This window comes from Vollenhovia emeryi, unplaced genomic scaffold, assembly GCF_000949405.1.
Source record: "Vollenhovia emeryi isolate VEMERY1.0 unplaced genomic scaffold, V.emery_V1.0 DF939149.1, whole genome shotgun sequence".
Lineage (NCBI taxonomy): Eukaryota > Metazoa > Arthropoda > Insecta > Hymenoptera > Formicidae > Vollenhovia > Vollenhovia emeryi.
This window is the reverse complement of record NW_011967217.1, coordinates 2,059,602-2,079,711: the sequence shown is the minus strand read 5'-3', so window position 1 is coordinate 2,079,711 and position 20,110 is coordinate 2,059,602. Positions and strand designations below refer to the sequence as shown.

Here is a 20,110-nt window from a genome sequence, read left to right as displayed (position 1 = left end):
TTTCTATTATTATGAACACGGATTACAATAAATATATAGTTCCTCCTACTTTGCAATCTGATGTTCCGTTTAACAATACATTTTAGAAATGAGAATCATAATTATATGGTTTTATGAAATAATTATTATGATTTTATGAACTATATTTTTAAGTTACATTAAGAATATTTTTCATAGTAAAAAGCACTATTCTATATGTTTGGCGCCTCAGGATACTATAAATTATAGTGAAATTATGGTTATTTCAACTATATTTTTCTATCAGTGTACTGCGATGTTGCATAGCGGCGATTTGTGGATTCGTATTTATCTCAGAAATTAACATCGCGAAGGGGAATATTTATTGTACTGAAGGTGATTCAAATTGAAGTCGAAACGTCCACCCTGTTATCGTCGATTCTTTTTAAATTGTAATTCTAATTGAATATAGTTAATTATTTACGCGATAATAACCGTGTTATACTCTCATTGCCCATTTGTTAATTTTGTATTTATATTAACGAGAGTTGGATTTCAATATGTTGCCATTTCAAAAAGATTTAGCTTAAAAAAACGTATGACTTTTTCAGACGTTGCAAGTGGAAGTAATAACTGTATACGTTTACTGATGCAAAATGGAATTTCTGGACCAATAATGAATTTAATATCCTTGGCGAATAACTTTCAGAAGGAAATCAAAATTATACATTGTTTTAAATAACAATTTTCTAACTTTGCGTAATCAATCGATATCCTTAATATTCTCATTGTGTAATTATCGCGTTACCTTTATACTGAAGAAAGTCTAATGACAGACTAAAATGTTTCTAGTTCACAAGCGTTCATATGCGTTTTCATTTGCCAAATACGAGCCCTCTCCTATATTATTAATGAATATCGTCAAAATCACTAATTGTTATATATAATTTTTTAATCAGTGTCTTTCTGCTTCTTTCTCGGATGAAGATGCATTTGTTTTCTTCATGAATCTGATAGTTTAGAAACATATCTCTCTCTCTCTCTCTCTCTCTCTCTCTCTCTCTCTCTCTCTCTCTCTCTCTCTCTCTCCCTCCCTCCCTCCCTCCCCCCCCCACCCCTCTCTAAGATAGCATCAATCAAAGTAATAACCATGAAGACTAGGGTCCAGTGGGTCAATTGTTTATCTTGGGCTGGATTCACACCTTGGCAGCAAAGCAGAAGCCAATCAGAATTCACGCTGGTAGTAAACAGCACACTCTGTTAACGCAATTTAATATGACAGGAATTATTCAATCAATATCCTTCATTATTACAAAATTGCTGGAAAGTGATAATTGTTTATTTTCTGGAAAATCCATTGAGATGAGCGCACGTCATTCCGTTTATGTTTTATCAGCATTTAAGAAAGCAATAATTGTCGGATTAGCGAGTAACGAGTTTAAAGACTAGCCTTTTCGCTCGTCGCTCCCGAGAGATTTTTCGCCGGCTTAAAACCTTTCATTCTTGTACCCATTTTAAACTTCCGGAGTCATGTTTGCCACTTGACAGCTCTGCCTGTGTGTCCCAGATGTTGTCGGGCAGCGCGACGGCGAAATGGTTTTGTTAATGTGCACGTGCTTGCGTATGGAACATTTCGTGATAGATTTAGCGCCAAGCGATAGATATACCGCTTCAGAATCGTGCACGCGTGATTCCGATTGATAAATATCGAGTATGGCTGCGTATCGCACACTGTATGTCGCAACGCGGTATCGATTTGTCAGTCGTTTGATAAGAACTCTGTTGATCGTTGAAGGGAATTCTAATGAGTTAGGTATATTTCCATGCGTCGAATGGCAACGATGAGAGTAAGACAAATATTCAGTTCAGTCTGCGCCTGTGTTGAACACCTTAGCTTCTATGAAGAGGAAGAGACTGGCTTATCTCTACTCGCTCATCGTATACTTGTTGAGAAAGTTGACGAGTACATTATCGAGGAATTTAAAACTAGGATTGCAATTAATTCGGAATCGAAGTTGAGCGTCGCGGTATCGGTGACATGCGATTATCTCTTCTTGGCGTCCGTTGATCCCCTTTGATCTTCCTAGCCAAGTTTCGGATTAACGAGTCCCAAGACATGCCATGGGCACGTTATCCACGCCGGTGGCTCGTGATTTTGCTTACAGTGGGATCGAGCACGAGGATGAAGTGTACAGCGTGCGCCAGCTGGCCGCGCGTGACAGCGACGCCGATCTGGTGAAGATAGAGAAACCGTTGCCTGTCCTGGTGCCGGCCGGTGGTGCCGTGTCGACGGCGGACCCGGGTCAGGTATCGCTGAACGACGAGGAGGCCCTCGCGGAGGAGCCGGCTGTCGACAAGTCCAGGAGCGAGGATCGACCGTTCGCCGTTACCGCGTTAATCTTCCGCTCGGCCGACGAAAAGGGCGACTGCGAGAACGATTCGCGGAAGGACGGCGCCTTGCCGAAACACGCCCAGGAGGAGAAGGCGTTCGTGCAGGCTCTCAAGGAGTCCCTGGAGGAGTCGATTAAGGAATCGCTGCAGGAGAACGACGAGCCGGCAGCAGTGAACCGGCAAGACTGCCGGCAGTTCCTCGCTAAGAAGACATCCCTTATATTCCAGGTACGGCTGATGCTTTTGATACATAGGTCCCAAAACTCATAATTGACCTTTAAGAAGGTAAAAGAGGAAACAATTCTGAGAAAGTTCGTACGTCGCAATGTCTCTCTAATTGTTATTCATTGAGTTATTTAACAATTAAGTCGATCAATTATGTGCGCGCAATCCCCATTCAACGCCCGTATCTCCCCATATTTTATTTTATTTTTATTGTTTTGTTTCTAAATAAATTAATGTGTTCGTCATTAATTTTAAAGGACGGGTGTGGGGTTTCCACACTGCTTGAGCCGGTACTGTAGCGCGCAATGGGATTGGTCGACTTGATTGTTAAATAACTTAGTAAATAGTGACCAGAGAGAAAAGTGACAGAGAAACTTTCGTCTTGGATTTTTACTCTCTTTCACTCCCTGAGAAGTGAATTATGAGTTTTCGGACATCCTACAAGCGAGCAGGTTTGACTTTCTGATCTTTGGTAAATGATATTTTGGAAACTTACTAAAAGACTTGAAGTTAGAAAAATTGCTTGGGGTACGGCTGATTCTTTTCCCTCTGGCTTGCTAGTCCACGATTGGATTGTAAATTTTTATCGTTCTATATTATAATAGTACCACAATTTTTTTCTCAAGACTCTTGGAATAACATATGGTTAACAACATCAGTGTTTTCTTGACCATATCTGGCAATTTAATAATACAGAAAGTTAAAAAAGGAACGTTTGTTCACAGATGATATTTAATCAAAATTCTTTGAAAGTGAATATATTTCAATATAAGAATTTAGATTATAATGTTTAGGTTTCTGTCCATTATTTATTCTAGTCGGAGTTTCAATTAAAAGTACCACTTGGTTTCCATAGTAAGTACCGATGTGATAAACTTTAGGATGACTGTCGTTTTTATCTCGAGCCATAATAACGCACCTTTCGCCTTTTCGCCTCTGAATCTGTGTGATCTGTCTTTATTTCAGGATAAACCGACGGTACGCGATACCTCGGACAGTGCTGGATACTGCGATCGTCCACAGTCCGTCACGAGACATCTGTTTGCGCCGCTCGCAACCACCTTGCAGCAACAACAGGAACAGCAACAGCAACAACAGGAACAGCAATTATCTTGCCGGCCGCAAACGGCCACAGCGAGCATCTTCGCGCCTCGCACCGAGGACATGAACAAGGGCTTCTTGACTTTCAGCGAGGATCAGCCGGGTCTCACCAGTGCGTATTCCCCTCTGCGAAAAAGAAGCCCTCAAGCCCTTTCCGAAGCGAAGGCCAAAAAGGAAGCTTGCAAACCCTCGTTCGTGCTGTCGACTTCTCGCGAGAAAAGAGAATCTCGAGGGAAGAAGATAAGATGATGAATCGAGAATCAATTATCGTTCTTCAGAGCATAAGTTTCGTGACCCACAGAAATTCTGCCCGAAGAAAGATATATATGAGAAATCCGCGACGCGATAATTAATTATCGTGCGAGTCTCCATTTTTTCACCTCGTTTCATCTTCGATCCAATTATATTCAATCTAATTTAGTTTCCGGAGCGAAAGTTACGACGTCGGGTGATTTTGTTAATAGAATTTATTGACTTAAACTCCTTTCTTTTTGTATCGAGGTCTTCAGTTTTTTCGCGATCTATGAGATCGTTTTCATCCTCCTTTCTGGTCGACGTTTAATTACCCGTAGTCAATAATTGATTAGAGAAAGATCGCCGCCGTTGCATCGTGCTATTCGCATTTCGCAGTGTTGAAGGACGAGCCAGATGACCTGACACACCTCGCACCCACGGCTGGCGATGTATGCGTACCCTTGGATACTACTCCTTACCTGTCGGACATGCTAGACGAATTTATCTTCGGCAACGATCACTACAGCTGTCCCCTGCTTAGTCCAGGCGACACTCTGACGCCAGAGCTGCGTTCCGCTGACCTCTCAGCGTCCCTCAAGGACGCAGACTTGGTGGATTCTACTACCAGGGCCAAGGACACAGTTGACCGTCTGGCCGATAGCGATCCCTTCATGTACGGCGACTCGCCCGGAAGTCCCTGCGGCATCGACCCAAGCACCGTGTCGCCGTCCCTCTCCAAGTATCGGCAGGTGAGTAACAAAAAATCATTTACTATAAATTTATTTAAAATTTTTCTTCTCAAACGTATAATTAGCTCACATATTAACATGTACCAATTATTTCAGAGTCCTGAGCGCAGCGTGGACTCATTGGGTAGTCCTACAGGAGGTAGCGGCGGCGATGGTCTTTCCGAGGACGAGATGCTCATGTTAGGTATCAATGATAGTATAGGGGACGAAGAGTTGGCGCTCAGGGCACCTTATATTCCAATGTCGGATCAGGACGAGGCGTTAGAGCTTCTCATTAACGATGACATGGTCATGTGGGGCTCGTCGCAATCTGCCGACAAAGGATCTTCAAAGTGGTAAGTTGTATATCTAATTAATGATATGAAAATTCGCGCTGCAATAGCAATTGTAAACTATAATGTAAATAAAATTAATTTACGATAAAAGCGCAAAATAAAAAATATATATATTTCTTGGTGCTCCTTTTTCATTTTGCTGTTTCCTCCCTGGCAGGCTACTCGATGACCGAGAGCAACGTAATTCTGAATCCAGTCTGGTACAATTGTTACGAACTGACCAAGCGGTATCGCGGCGGTACAACGATCACGGCGGAGGTTTGCTAAATCCGCAGTTACTGGGACAAACGCCCAGAAAAAGTAAGTGTGTGTCCTCTTGTCCGACATTTAAAATTTACTATGCTTATTTTATTTATTTTTTTTAATATTTACAGGTATATTAAGTTAGATAGGTAGTTTATGATTAACTTTAACATCAATTAGATATAAGTATGTAAATTTTATATTTAGTTTTACACACACAGACGGACAGTTATAGAGTATCTTATTAATTGATATAATTAATATGCGTCTCATTTTGATCTTGCAGTGTTCGAATCTGATCAGTGGTCCTCTAATCAGGATCGTCCCAATAAACGCATTCACTCCGGATTTAATACGGACTCCGAGAGCGAATATAAGCGTCTTAAGTGTGACGACTCGTCTTTCGAACGTATAAATCTCGAAGACACTTTGGTGACGAAGCAACAGCGTCTGTCGACGACACTTCACAAAAAATTACTGCCAAGTCTCAGTAATAGCTGCGGCAGCCAGCTTCTGCGTCGCCTTGTCTCGTCGCAAATGCCGAGCATCACGTCGCAAGTGGCAACTCTACCCGACAGTGGTGTCGATATTTGTGGTGACGGCGAACGTCGCCGCGGGGACATTTCGAAGCCGCGCGTTCGCATCCTCGATAACTTCATCGACTTCGTCGAAACGGAGGGCGATCGCGGTGGGGGAGGAGGCAGAGGCGAAAATCGCGGCGGCATCAGTGGCGTCCTAGATAAGATCGACACTGCAAGCCGGAGGAGGAATCCTTCCTGCGACACCGGTGGCAGCAGTGTGCTAATGAATCTCCTGGTTTCCGGCTGCGATGTGAGTGCGGGATATGTTTGCTTGGTGAAGCCAAAGCCGTCGGCGAAGGGCATTGGAAACGCGTGAGGACACTTCCGGGAGGAAGCGAGTGTCCGAAGGGCTGCCTCCTTTTGGCCGCTGTCTCGTCGTTGTCGATTCTCCCAGAGCGGAAATTTTGCACGCGACTCGAAATGAAGGGTTCACTAACTATCACGCGATTGACTTTCACAAGATTGAAATTGTAGAGGAGAGGAGAGGCCAAAGGAGACGGCGGATCACGAGCTCGAGCCGATGGAAATTCTTCCTACTTTTTATACGACCGCTTATTCCTCGAGCTTGCGTCCGCGAACTCGAAGATCGCGTCTGAGATTTCGAAGTAGAGACGTAAAGGGTATAAAGTCGCGCACTTTGAGAGACAGAGATGCAAAATGAGTTTGTTGCAAGTTGCAGGTTGAAGAGGAGTCGTAGACAAGCGAGGTAGTTTCGCTTAGTCGTTTAATCCTAGAATGCACTGCGTTCAATGTTTATCTTAGATACAAAGAATATATATGTATATATATGTATGTATATATATAGATTATATATATAGATGAGACTAACGCTTTTACTCGTATTGAAAATAAATACGAAACATATAATAAAAACAAAAACAGAGACCTATGAAAGTTTTACTATAACATTTCTAGAGTTGTATGCGTGGTTAAATAATTATGTAAACAACGTGTTGGAGTGCATCCTAGGATTAAATGAGCTGTACTTTAGAGCCACGTTATGTACACAAATTGCAAAGTATATAAAATTGTTGATTGAATATTATGGAAATACATGGAACATCGAATCACCTGATCAGCTGCGTTTCGTTTCCTCCCATTGTCGTTCTCCAATGTCCACCATTCTACGATTTGCAATTTTACCATCAGATCGTCTAGAGTTATCACTTTCGAACAGACGTTCAATATAATTAGACGTGGTTTTATTTCATCGAGTTATTATTACATAACAATTGAAACTTTCAAACTCAAATCTTTTCAAGAAAAGATTAAAATAAAAACGATAAATTAATATCTGATTGTTCAGAATAAAATTTTTTGTTTAAATATATTTCCACTCCATCTGAAAATTTACTTTTGTTCAACAGTTTTGAATAGCTATTTTAGTTCTTTTTTGTTTGTAGTTTTTTTTCACGTATTTATTGCTTGGTTTCGAACCGCAAAATAATTTTTACGGAATAATTAGAAGAAATGTATCAATATTATCATTAATTGGATAATTATCAAGTTTTTATTTACCTGGACAACAAGGATTGCGATCACACGAGGTGGCTATCGTCTTTCATGATCTGTATGAGGGTTACCTTCGTTCAGATCACACAACATGATAGTCACAGTCACTTTACTCAGCAATAGAACATTTACATTTATTAAGCGCCTGTAGAGTCACGCCAACAGCAAGAAAGGGCGTCCAATGGTGCTAAAAGAGGCTTATCACTTATCAGCGTGATCTCCCTACTCTGTCCTTCTTTTCCCACGAAACGCAGTAGTGCTTTATTTTAAAGTCCACAAAAGAAACAAACTCATTTATCAAGTAATTAAACTCTTAATTAACACTGAGCTCTTGATATGAAGAATAAGAAATACGGGAAAAAAGGGTAAATATTTTAAGGGGAGTCAGTATATCCAAAAATAAATCTTAATAAGTCTTAATAAACATGAGTCCGCAAATGAGTCGTTTTTTAGGTAGTTTTACTTTTTAATTATTTAAATTTTTATTATTTTTACTTTTTCTTTTAAACGAACCAACTCGTTGCTACGATTACTGAGGTCCTTGTTCCATGAAGAAGTATTTACACGAATTATTAGTTAAATCAAGTTATCATACTATTGCAAATATTGCAATATCTCAAAAAGGCTCATTTACGGACCCATGTTTATTAACTTTTTTTAAAATTTATTTGTAAGCATATTAAATCTTAAAATATTTTCTCTTTTTTTCAAGACTATATAAATTTTAGACATTTATGTATATGACGATGAAGCGAGGATAGAAATTTAACGAATTTTTCCTCACATTTAAATTGAGATTATGTTATCACAATGCTGAAATATTTAAAATAAGAAATCTTGATAATAAATTAGATATCTCTTCAAATTTGACTTAAAATGCAAAATTTCACCTCTTACTTAATTCATCAAAATTCGTTGACTCGTCCTCGCATCTTTCCAAACGTATCCTGCAGAAGGAGGCAATTCGAATAAGGAATTGTGTGTGTTTTTTTTAAGGATCCTCTAATGAATTCCCGCAACGTGCCAACTCTGTTGTCGAGGAACCTGATGGCCCCGTTGTCTGTTAATGTGGACAATCAGATATCGCATTGCGGGACTGCAGACGTCATATCCTTGCCCGACCACCTCAGCCCGGACACCAGGAAACACTTGATCGGGCCCGTTACCGGCGGGGGCAGGGACGGGAGTGCAACTCCCATAGTCTCACCCACAACGTCCGCGATGGTATCCTTCGACGGCTTCGACTACGACGAATCCGCGGGCCTGCTCGAAGTCGGACCAGATCTACTCGGGAATCTACTGCTGGATCGAAATCCGGTGTGATCCATCGCGATGTGATTTATGCAGATACACCAGAGGATCCAGCGATCAAGAAAATTAGAAGCCAGATTTATTCAGTGTTCGCTCTTTCGTAAAAAAAGTCTCAGAAGTTTTTCTTTTATTTCCCTTTCGTGATACGAAATGCAGCTATATTTTTGCTTTCTTAATCTAATTAAATTGTAATTGGGCTGCTGATTAAATTCTCATTGTCGACGTTACACTCAGTTTCAGAACCTGTACAATATACTATATGCAGAAATAGAAAGCGTATGAAGGAATTGCGATTAAAATGTTACACATAGAGAGATTTTATGAGGATCCTGCTTCTAATTTTTGCGTGTAAATAGTCGTTTAATTCCCAGTGCTCTTTAATAATTTGTTAAGCATCCGAAGATCCCAGAAACACAGCGCAGTTTACAATTAAATTGAGGAAGATATTCAATTAATGTAAAAATGACGTGATTCGAGAACGTTAAGATCCAGATTTTAATTGGTATTTTTAGGGTGAGATAATTGTAAGATAATTTCTTTAAGTGGTAATCGCGAGTCACGTCGTTTTGAGTGATACTTTTTTACATTGTTCTCTGAAATCTGCGAGCGAATGTTTATCAAGTATGACAATGGGTTTTGACAAATTAGGACGAGGCAATTAATTTGTATGTTCTGACGAGCTGGATAGCGAGTTAAGTTTAGTAGGATGATGCTCTATTGTAAAAATGAGAGTCATATCTTTCAGTCAGGTCGATCAAAGGCTATACCATTTTTATATGACACGAAAAAATTTGTAACATTTTTGTCCGTGCATTTAATTGTTTTTCTATCACGTATTTTATAAACATCACATATGTATATCATAATTCTTTTGAGTGTATCATAATACATTCGCATTTTAAACATTAGTACAATTATTGAAAGAAATACGTGTTCAAGAGTAATTCTTATAAGATTTAATTTGTAAGGTATAAAAAGTTGCTTTCTACCACTAATTTGTAGTTTTTATTACAAATTATTGTTCGATTATATTAATTTGCTTCTAAAAAAATAACGTTTGGTATGGTAGGATTTAGATTGTAGGTATAATCAAGTTTGCCTAATTATCAAAGAAAGGTGGATGGTAAATTAAATGTTATCTAATAACAACAATCGCCCTTGAAATTGGCTAAGAAGGTTGCAGGCATTTATAAAAAAAAACAATTTAAACTTAATAAGAAAATATTAATTAAATAATTATTTAAATATGTCTAATGGAAAGGAAAACGTTGTAGCCTTTTAGCGACTCGACCTGTCTTTTCTAAAAGTTGTACATAAACGAATGCATTTATACGCATTGGCGTGCAAATTTGCGTATATATTAACTAATTAAGTAGGAAGTTTAACAAATAAAATGAAAGAAATGATAAATTGAAAGTGACATCAGGTTTGAGAGAGTAACGAGTGATTATCCCAACGTTTTGAAATATAAGAACTTAATAATCGAAATAAAAAAAAGAAGCATGGAGAACTTCTCGATTTTAATTTAAAACAAAATGTAATATGTCAACAGCAAAGAACGAGAAGTATTTCTGTTATACCTTTTATTATACATTACGTAATTTTATTTTAACATTCCTTTAAATATCGTTTTGCATATCATCAAAATGAAATAAAAATGAAACAATATTAATTATAGAGTTCAACAACAAAAATTACTTTTCAAATACCGGTACGAGATTAGTCGTTTCTTATATCTAGTATATTCTTTGTACGCGAATCCGGTTTCCAAATTGCTTCAACACGTCACAATTTTGAGAAAGGACCCCGCACAAATCTTGTGAAAATTGGGACCCGGGGGGGGGGGGTGCAAAAAGTTGCAAAAAGGGTTAATTTTACGAATTTTGTTATATTATAACTACAACATGTGACGTAATGAAAAAATTTTATTGCAATCAAAATGAAGTATACATATGTAGGACTTAACACGTGCAACACACACACATACATACAATTTAATAACAATTTTTATATTTACGCTATAATACTGATTCCAATATTTTGAATTTAATCAATTTGACATTTTGGTTTCGTATTCAGACACCTAAATACCCTTAAGTTTAAAAAAATACAATTGAAAAATAATGGTCAAAGATCTAAGTCTAATTCACAATTAACTTCCGCAATACTCCTCACATTTAACCTTAGATATCTTACTAACTACAGGAAACTACAAAAACTCCTTTTGAGAGTTGAAAGACCTAACAACATACTTAATTTTGATTGCAATAAAACTGCAGCACGTTACATATTGTAGTTACAATATAATAAATTTCGCAATAAACTTAGAATAAAATATTTAGACACTACCATCCCGTGACGGCTCCGAGTCCTTTATTTCGTGAAATTTGTGTTTAACACGTATGAGCCATACTAATTTGTCAATATAATAAAGTTCGTAAAAATAACCCTTTTTTGCAACTTTAATTGCAAATTCTCAAAATTGTAACGTGATGGAAATTGTATTATAAATTCGTGTTCAAAAAGCTATAAGAAACGGCTAGTTTCGGTATTTTTTTTGTTGAACTATGTTATCAGATATCGCATTTTGATTTAAAAATTTGATAGAACATGACATGTGGTGTTGCAATTTTAGGAGTTGCATCCAAATTGCTTTCAAATTAGCAAGTTGCAATGTCGTTAACATTAATTCTTGTCACATGTTACTGTCACATTGCAGTTGTTTTTATTGATTGTTACTATAGTTGTTACTGCACCGTAATTACTCGATGCATACAAGTAATATCTTATAATTAGCATTATGTTTGTCACTGCGATTATTATTGCAGTTACTATTGTCATATAAATTCAGACATTTTTTTTATTATAATTTTATTATTTTATTACATTATATTACAGGTTTAATGATACTATAAGTCCCAGTCTACAATAGATTATTTAAGCCCTAAAGCTAAACCTTAAGAAATTGACCAATCATGGTCAAGTATGAGTAGAATACGCGACTGTGATTAGTCAATTTCTTAAGCCTTAGGGTTTAAATCTCCATTGTAGATCGGCACTAATAACGTTGAATTAATAAATAGTTGACGGTATAATGATGTGGATATGATATGGATATAAAAATAACCAATATTTAGAAATAAATAATATTTCTAAAATTGAGCTGCATATATTTTTCACTTTTCACCCTAATATTGTAAATAGCCGGCGCTGCAAGCGAACAAGTTCGAAACTAGAAACGTGAAACTTTTTTGACACAGCTTGCTAGTTCTAAACAGACGTAGTTCGGTCTCCTTATTCTAGTCTTCATATAGTATTTTTTTTATTATTTTGATCTCAAAATATCGGCAAAGATGTTGGTTGCAGACATTTTGAGGTAATTCATCAATAATTTACCGATAGCAGATAATTTATCGACCGTTATACTTTTAATTATATTATAAATAAAAAATAAAAATGTGTATGAAGTATGAAAAGCATACAAGTTCAAATTTTTTTATTATAATTTTATTATTTTAATATGTTATATCACCCAGTTTAATAATACTATAATAACGTTGAATTAATAAATAGTTGATGGTATAACGGTGTGGTTAAGATAATGGATACAAAAGGAAAATAACTATGAATGTTAATTAAAAATAAATAATACAATCTAAAATTGAGTTACATGTGTATAGGTTTTCACTTTTTTTCAAATTGACGTATTCTTTTATTAACATTGTAAAAATGGCAATTTTATAAATTCTCAAATCTGTATAGTGTCGACAGTAACCGACAGAATAAAATATCATATACATCTTTAGACACTTCGTAGCCAATGAAATGTTCCATACGACATCTTTAGATAAATTCAACACTGTCCTGCATATAAGATCCGACTATGAATACCGGCCTAAAACACCTAAAAATACTACTTAATCTTGTAACGACCAAACACTAAAAAAAAAAAATGTGTTACAGCCTGTACGCGTCAACCTTGCAACAGTAATTTAGAAAAGCCTACATTATAAATAATGTATAACATTTTGTACTTTATAAATTTTAATAAAATCTATTTTGACATAAATATCTGTCTTGTGAACAAATAGGTCTGGAAAGGTATGCTTAAGAACAATTTAAGCATATACATATGTATATGGAATATATGAAATTATTTATACATACACATATGTATACATACATATAGAGAATATAATAATCTACATTATGTATATGTATAAATACATATTAATTATTACTATTTATACTTACTTTAGTCTCTAATGATTGCTACATAATTAAAAATTATATGTATGCCTAAAAATTTAGATACGTTGCGTTTTTTTTGCAGAGATAAATATTTCATTAAATTGACTTATTTCCTAAATACATTTATTACAACACACGTCCATATGTCAATTTATGTACTCCGTACTTTTTAATAATTGCATACAATTTGTCTGTTACAAAATTTGATTCATTTATATCGTGACAACAATAACGTCGCCTCCACTTAATTTTTTTTATTTATTTTTTACAAGACGTAGGAGTCCGTTTCCAATGTCTAACGATTCTGATGCAACATACGCAGGCGATGTGATGCACAACAAAACCGTGGAAGCGCTCGGCTATATCTGTCATAAGAGGGAAAATGCGTAACCATATAGTCATTCAAACTAGAGATTCTCAACTCGGAGACTGTAACATCGCTGAGAATCCGTGGAATTAACAATTCTGCCGTTCTAAAGGCGCCGATATTCTTATCATCAAGGTATCCGATTTTCATCGGCGTTTACAATGAAATCGAGCATTTGTTTTCAAATGCAGTTTCATTTCTTTGAAATCCAGTTTTGCGAAAGAACGCGCGGAAACAGATCCGCGGTTTGAGAAGCCCGGGGTGCCAAGATGACGCACGAAGTTAGCCGCATTGAGCGACGAACAGGCCCGGGCGTTGATTGGCGCGCGTGGGTCCTCACTTTCGACCAATCGCGGCTCACCACGTGCACGTACGGCGCGATGGTGGCAACCGAGTTGTCTACCTGTTGGTTGCCAGTGGTTGCGTCAGTTTGCTTGCGTTTGTCACGTCGCGCGGTGGTGTCCGGGCTCGTTCGCGCGTTTCGTTCGGGCTGATCGGCCGATAACCGCGCCGAGTTCGAAACTGTCGCAGGGAGGAGCCTGACGGGGTCGACATATACGGCAATCACGTCGCAGCGGAAGGCCAGAGCTCGAGGGCGCTGTCAAGAAAGTAGGACGCCCCGCGTCGCGTCGCATGGCGGATTATGAGCTCCGTGAAGAGTGTCATCATCACCCTGCCTAAGGGAGTGCCCAAGGCGATCCCGAGGAACGAGCCGCCGCGCAGCTCGCTGCCCAAGCTGAACTTCACGACGTCGATCCTGGTGGACAAGGCGAGGATGGACGGCAGGAAGGGCGCCTCCGGCGGCCAGCAGGAGGAGACGCGCGACAGCGACGCCGACGTCGCGACGCTTCTCGAGCCCGTGGACACCCGCGTGCGTGGGAAGAAACGCCGACTGGATCACCTGACATGGGAGGAGAAGCTGCAACGAAAGTAAGCGGGAGAGTCCGCTATATATCCGATTATCCGGGATTTTCCCGCGTTAATACTTACTTCCGGGTTGTCTTCCGGAAAAAAAACGGGAAGAAGCTTTCTGTTTACGTTAAAAATAATTGGTAGGAGATTTAGCGGAAACTACAAGATTGTATTTTTGACTGTAAAACACGAATCTGCAAGTTAAAATCGTCGGTCACAGTAACGCGTGAAAATGCGTTTTTGTAGAGATCGTCGCGCGGCTTAGATATTGATAATATTTCGGGCAGAGCCCGACGCTGGAGATGTCCGTGCGCGTCCTTGTTATTTAAAAACCGACGCCGTGTTTTTCTAAAAATAATATAGACTTTGCTGCTAAGACCAAAACAGAGAAGCTGCCAGTCTTAGCTTGGTCGCGTATTTCACTATGATTCAACTGACTTGGTTCATACTAATTGGATTGTTAGTAGAATAGAACGCGTTCCACAAGTGCAAACTGTCGAGTTAATTTCTATTAAATTTCGTCGAGTCTGTATAGAAATTCCGCTATCGGAGGTTCATGCAATATTTATAGAATTGCATCAGCCGACGACTTATCTCTTTCAATGGAAACCTGACCGGACGGTCTCCTGTAGAACGATCAGCAGGCGTATCCTCTTTACTCAGTTTGTAGATAAATCGAGCCTATCTCTCTTATCAGAGCTGCGATGTCAGCACCGAGGGGTAAACCGCCTGAGGGCATTGGATGCTTTCCAGCAACGTATGTACACTGGCGACATTAATGCCTGGCCATCTGAAGTTGCACGCGGATCGAGGCATTTTTTTTAAAGCGTGCGACTTTCTAACTCTTCGTGCGTCATAACTGTAGAAACAGCGAATCGGCGTTGCCGGTTTAATGTCATGATGCGCGCAGAGTCGGAAAGTCGCGCGCTTTCCAAACGTACTTCGATCCGCGTGCAACTTCAGATGACTGGGCATTAACGACGCTGTGTAACACCAGTGAATCGTTTTATCTTTGTTGTTTGTCATTATTGAACGAGGATAAAACGATTCTCTGTATTACACTCTGTCAATATGTGTTTCTTGCTGGAAAGCACCTATTCCAGCAACGTACACGGGCGACATTAATGCCTAGCCATCTGAAGTTGCGCGCGGATCGAGGCATTTTTTAAAAGCGAGCGACCTTTTAACTCTTCGTGCGTCATGACTATAGAAACAGTGAATCAGCATTGCCGGTTTAATGTCATGATGCACGCAGAGTCGGGAAGTCGCACACTTTCCAAACGCACTTTGATCCGCGTGCAACTTCAGACGGCATTAATGACGCCGTGCAACACCAGTGAATCGTTTTATCTTTGTTGTTTTTGTCATTATTGAACGAGGATAAAATGACTCTGTGTTACACTCTGTCAATATGTGTCTCTTGCTGGAGAGCACCTGTTACTAGGCCTTTTTTGGGCATTAGTGGGTGTTGTTTGGCCTTGCTGGGGCGTTGTAAAGAATCTAGAAAGATAAAAGAAGATAAAACAAGATAAAGTAATCGGTCAGCACGGATGGTTTGCCTCAGCGCATTTATTCTCGCAGTCAAGCTCCCGGAAGAGCGGCATTTACGTAAGAGACTGAAGGATGCACGAAGTATGTGTTTTGCGAGGCATTTCTTGCATAACAAACTCGCGATCAGTTTACTGATGCGTTTCCACTGATGTGAATGCGATCATTAAAAAAGTACTTTTTAAAAGAAGGGAAAAAGTACTAAATATACGTAAAAACGTAAACTGTTATATAAAAATTTTTTTTACTTGTGGAAAAAAATATAAAATTTTATTCACTGACGTAAATGCAAAATTACGTGACGAGCATCATATAAATTATCGATTCGGTTAACACTGGTCTGCAGATAATGAGATAGCGGAGTAATCGCCGGCAGCAAGTCGTTTCGTCATTTTTCTTATCAAATTGAAAATTAATTGTCCATAAAACAAACAATGAAATGAGAAACAGTATTGCATCATACATTGGGAAACGAAGTAGATTTTAACACAAGGCAATGTTCATTCTTTTGAAGCGTTCCAATATATGCAGTTGAAATATATAGTTTCATCTGAATGTTGCGAAAATAATAAAAAAACTTGACGCGCAAGTTTTTTAATTTTTGAAGTCTGAATGGAAATTTTATTTTTAAAATTTCTGCCAATATCTTGTTGAAACAAGTTGTCTTCCCGTTCTCTTCCCGCGAGATAGAATTTATCTGTCTAAACAAACGATTATTTTATTTATTTATTTACTTAATTTTACATTCCGCAATTCTCTTTGTCCGGTAGAAAACTGAAGAACCGCGTAGCCGCGCAGACCTCGCGGGACCGCAAGAAGGCTAGATTGGACGAGCTTGAGGATACGGTGAGGATACAGAAGGAAAGGAACGAGCTGCTTACGCAGGAGTGCGCGATGCTGAGGTCACGGAACGAGTTGCTGACGTCGCAGAACGAATGGCTGTTGAACGAAAATAAGAGGCTCAGGAACGAGAGAGATGCAGTGAGGAACACGCTAACTGATCAGCAGCAGCCGATCTGCTCCGCCTGTCGGACCCGTGTCGACGGTGCTGTACCTTCGCTGGGATCTGCAGTATCCCTCAATGACCCTCTGCCGCAGGGTGGGACAGCACAGTCGGCATCGCGATCGACGCGGACGCCACGAGCAACCGTGCTGCTGAAATTTCTGACTCTCTACTTCCTCTTGAAGAACTGTTCAGCGCTTTCCAAAGCGTCGACGCCGAGAGATTCGAAGAGCTGGCAGAGAGCCTCCTACGCGACGTCAGCCCAGAAGCTGAGGCAAATCCTCATAGATCTAATGAACAAGTGAGTCTCGGGAGTTGCGGTCTACATGCAACTGTACCTCATGTTGTAGTTCTCGTTTGTCTCGCACATTCCTAATCCCCACACAGCAAGATGATAACGGAAAGATCTCTTAATGGTCTCTCATTTAAGATTTGGGCATCCAAAAATACCTTCAGAAAGACAACATAATGAAGTTAGATATAGCTCTTATGCGCCATTTGCAAAAAAATGAAAGCCTTTAAAAAATCTTCAGAAAGCTAACTTTTTTTTTAGATATCCTGTAATACATATCAATATTACATCTCAAACTGAACATCTTTAAGAGTTCATTATTATTATGTTAATAAGACATGTATTCCAAGATATTTAAAACGCAAAGCCTTTGGTGAGAAATTTTTAATAAGTAGACAAACTATGCTCGAGTGTGTTAACTTGTGTCGATTTGTGTCTCCCAAAAGAAAAGCAGCCCATATCTTACAATTGAAGCATATCGTTCGTAAATAACAGTAGCCAGTATGTTTACTTCTTACACAAAGTAGTATTTTTTCTAATCTGAAAAATACAGCGTGATTTCTCAATAAGTACAAAAATGTGGGTGGATATTCCTTGGCTTATTTTAAAATGTTCTACAAAAATGATATAATATATATAGGATATTTTCTTTATACAATAAACCAAAGGAGTATTCCCTCACATTTTTTGCACTTAAGTCACCCTATAGGCGCACATTAATAGATTTTAACATTCTAATTGCGTCATTCATTATTCTTTATTTTAATTTTCTGTTTTATTCGCTTTGGAGAAAATTGCATGCTTATGTGTAGTAAGTTGGAGGATATGACGCAGAGATGGATGAAATATTCCGAAGTAGAACGGTGTTCTGATCTTAATACGATACGATACGATGCGAATGCAAGTTTTAATCTCCAAAGAAAGTCCGAACGTTTCATTCATTTCCTCTGCAATCGCGCGTCCTCATGATTTAGTCGTTCCCCCTTAATGACCTGCCGATCGCGCTCCACTCCGCAGGTGTCCGCCAAAGAAGCTCCCATTAAAAAATCTGACCATCCAGAGGCATTGGTGGGGCAGGCATCAGAAAATGTGGAAGCCAATAGAGTTGGTGGAGGCGTAAACGTCACATCATCCCCCGCCTGTCTAGGAAATACATCCAATTGGTTTCTCGCGGATTGCGACACAAAAAGCACAGCGTCGATCAAGACCGAAACCGAGATTAAACAGGAGTCAGAGACGGCATCGGACCTCGACACTCTCTACGGCACATACGACGAAACCACCAACTCTATCACGATTATGTATCCGGGCGAGGAGAGCGACGTGGGTATCCAGGAGTGCGTGCAGGAGGTGATCAGTACCGATAACAACGCCATCAGCCAGGACGCTGCACATCTTACCGTTCCTTCCTCAGGCATCCATTTGCCGTGTTACACGACGCAATTTTCACCGGCGTACACCAATTCTATGTCACCCGCGATGAGCGACGTGGACAGCTGCGGCGTCACTCCGGCGAAGCAGCTAGACTACGCCAGTTTGTCGGACGGTGGATACGAGTCGCATGATTCTCCGCAGTCGCACATGTCGGACGCACTGTTCGATTCCTGGCCCGAGAGCTTCAGCGAGCTGTTTCCTACGTTGGGCTGACAATTCCGGATAAGGCGTGCTGCCGAGGCGAGCGCCAGACCGATGTCGAGTCGTTACATCTGTGATATGGAAAATTGCAGCAAAAATATGATACAAGAGAGAAAGGAAGGAGAGGCTCACTTACGGAAAATATCATAATACTGTACATTGTTTCAGTCATTTGACATTTCATAAAAACTCGTAAGCTTCGAAAGACTAAACTTTTGCACATTTTTTAAAATCAGTATTGAGCAGATTAACTTCTACTCAATACTGATTTCGCTTTCGCAGATAAACATGAAATGAATGATTCTTGAAAAAGTAACTTATTTCACGTAATGTATATTTTGTATAAAGTCGTATTTAAGTTCACTTAGCGTGTACGTTCATTACTCCTGTGCACTGAAATTCTCCTACATTATTCAAATGATATATGATTAGATTAGATTATGACTAGATTCAAATGAACTATACAAAGAGATATTACTGATTAAAAGGGCGTTCTAATACAAATGAGACTTTCTAATCAAATTATTTTAAAACAGCTCCGTCTTTGTGAAGAAATAAATTTGTTTCCTCTTCTTTCTCTTTTGTCGGGCGAGTTTCGGATAATAATTTTATGTGGTACAAGTAAATACGCAGCACGTATTGTTACATATTGTCTAATTTGACATTAACAGTGTATTAAATTTTTTGCAATATAAAATTAATATATTGAGACTTCAGCCAAGAATATATTTTTGTATATATATATCGAAGATTATGAATTCTTAATTTATTCGATGTTGTAAGAAAATACGTAGTTTTCCATAATCATGATCAATGAATTTTTTTTACACACACCTACACAAACGTCTCTATTTAAGAAATTTATTGTATACATGTCTATACATATTATATATATTATATATATATATATTGATTTTTCGATCTTCGCTGTGCAGTAGAAATAAATCCTCAAACTAATGGCATATCTCGTTTTCTCTGTGCACTAAAGCGTCATTTGTATATGGTGACGCAAATTTGTTTTATGCAATTTCCTTCATTACTCCCTTTATATATGACTATGTGTGATTCGATATAGCAGGTATGTGTGAATTTGTAGCGCTATTTGCGCGGTAATGTCAAAATGATTATTATATTAAATCCTACTTAAATATTTTATAAATATACGAAATGTTTCTATCGCACGGGAAGAGCTTTTATTAGGGAAATATTTGGTAGCAAAGATACGGTACAAATATTTACTAGATATTAACGATACAAATTACTAGCAACGATAAACTATAGCACCCTTTTCGTTAATTCTTAAACGGTATGACACAACTCAAACTGAGTAGTTTGGAAAACGTGCGTGATTTACTATGCGAAATTAAATAGAATAGAATTTATAAAGCGCACATATTCCATCGTATCTTATTTTTTGACAATTTACAATTTTGCACGGAAATTTCATAGGAGAGAGATTTCA

General features: G+C 38.6%; 2 protein-coding genes across 4 annotated transcripts in view; both read left to right on the top strand.

Annotated features, from left to right (window-relative positions):
- LOC105565823 (hypoxia-inducible factor 1-alpha) overlaps positions 1–10,029 on the top strand; it is a 65,191-nt gene extending 55,162 nt beyond the window's left edge. For all 3 annotated transcript variants that reach the window (XM_012019340.1, XM_012019338.1, XM_012019337.1), the window contains exons 8-14: positions 2,124–2,577; positions 3,541–3,787; positions 4,306–4,658; positions 4,755–4,993; positions 5,151–5,293; positions 5,523–6,067; positions 8,326–10,029. In XM_012019340.1, the coding sequence (XP_011874730.1) occupies positions 2,124–2,577; positions 3,541–3,787; positions 4,306–4,658; positions 4,755–4,993; positions 5,151–5,293; positions 5,523–6,067; positions 8,326–8,652 (2,308 nt within the window). In that variant the 3' untranslated portion in view covers positions 8,653–10,029. The remainder of the gene's footprint in view (positions 1–2,123; positions 2,578–3,540; positions 3,788–4,305; positions 4,659–4,754; positions 4,994–5,150; positions 5,294–5,522; positions 6,068–8,325) is intronic.
- A 2,812-nt stretch (positions 10,030–12,841) lies between these two features.
- On the top strand, positions 12,842–18,207 carry LOC105565821 (X-box-binding protein 1). The gene is made up of 3 exons (XM_012019336.1): positions 12,842–14,188; positions 16,489–17,022; positions 18,031–18,207. The coding sequence occupies exons 1-3, from the start codon at positions 13,902–13,904 to the stop codon at positions 18,131–18,133; spliced, it is 924 nt and encodes a 307-aa protein (XP_011874726.1). The 5' UTR covers positions 12,842–13,901; the 3' UTR covers positions 18,134–18,207.
- The last annotated feature ends 1,903 nt before the right edge of the window (positions 18,208–20,110 follow it).

Bases quoted from the DNA above. Each gene is read 5' to 3' on its own strand.
- LOC105565821 (XM_012019336.1), top strand. From the start codon at position 13,902: ATGAGCTCCGTGAAGAGTGTCATCATCACCCTGCCTAAGGGAGTGCCC. The intron at 14,189-16,488 runs GTAAGCGGGAGA...TTTGTCCGGTAG, and splicing joins GAGGAGAAGCTGCAACGAAA to AAAACTGAAGAACCGCGTAG. The intron at 17,023-18,030 runs GTGAGTCTCGGG...TCCACTCCGCAG, and splicing joins CTCATAGATCTAATGAACAA to GTGTCCGCCAAAGAAGCTCC.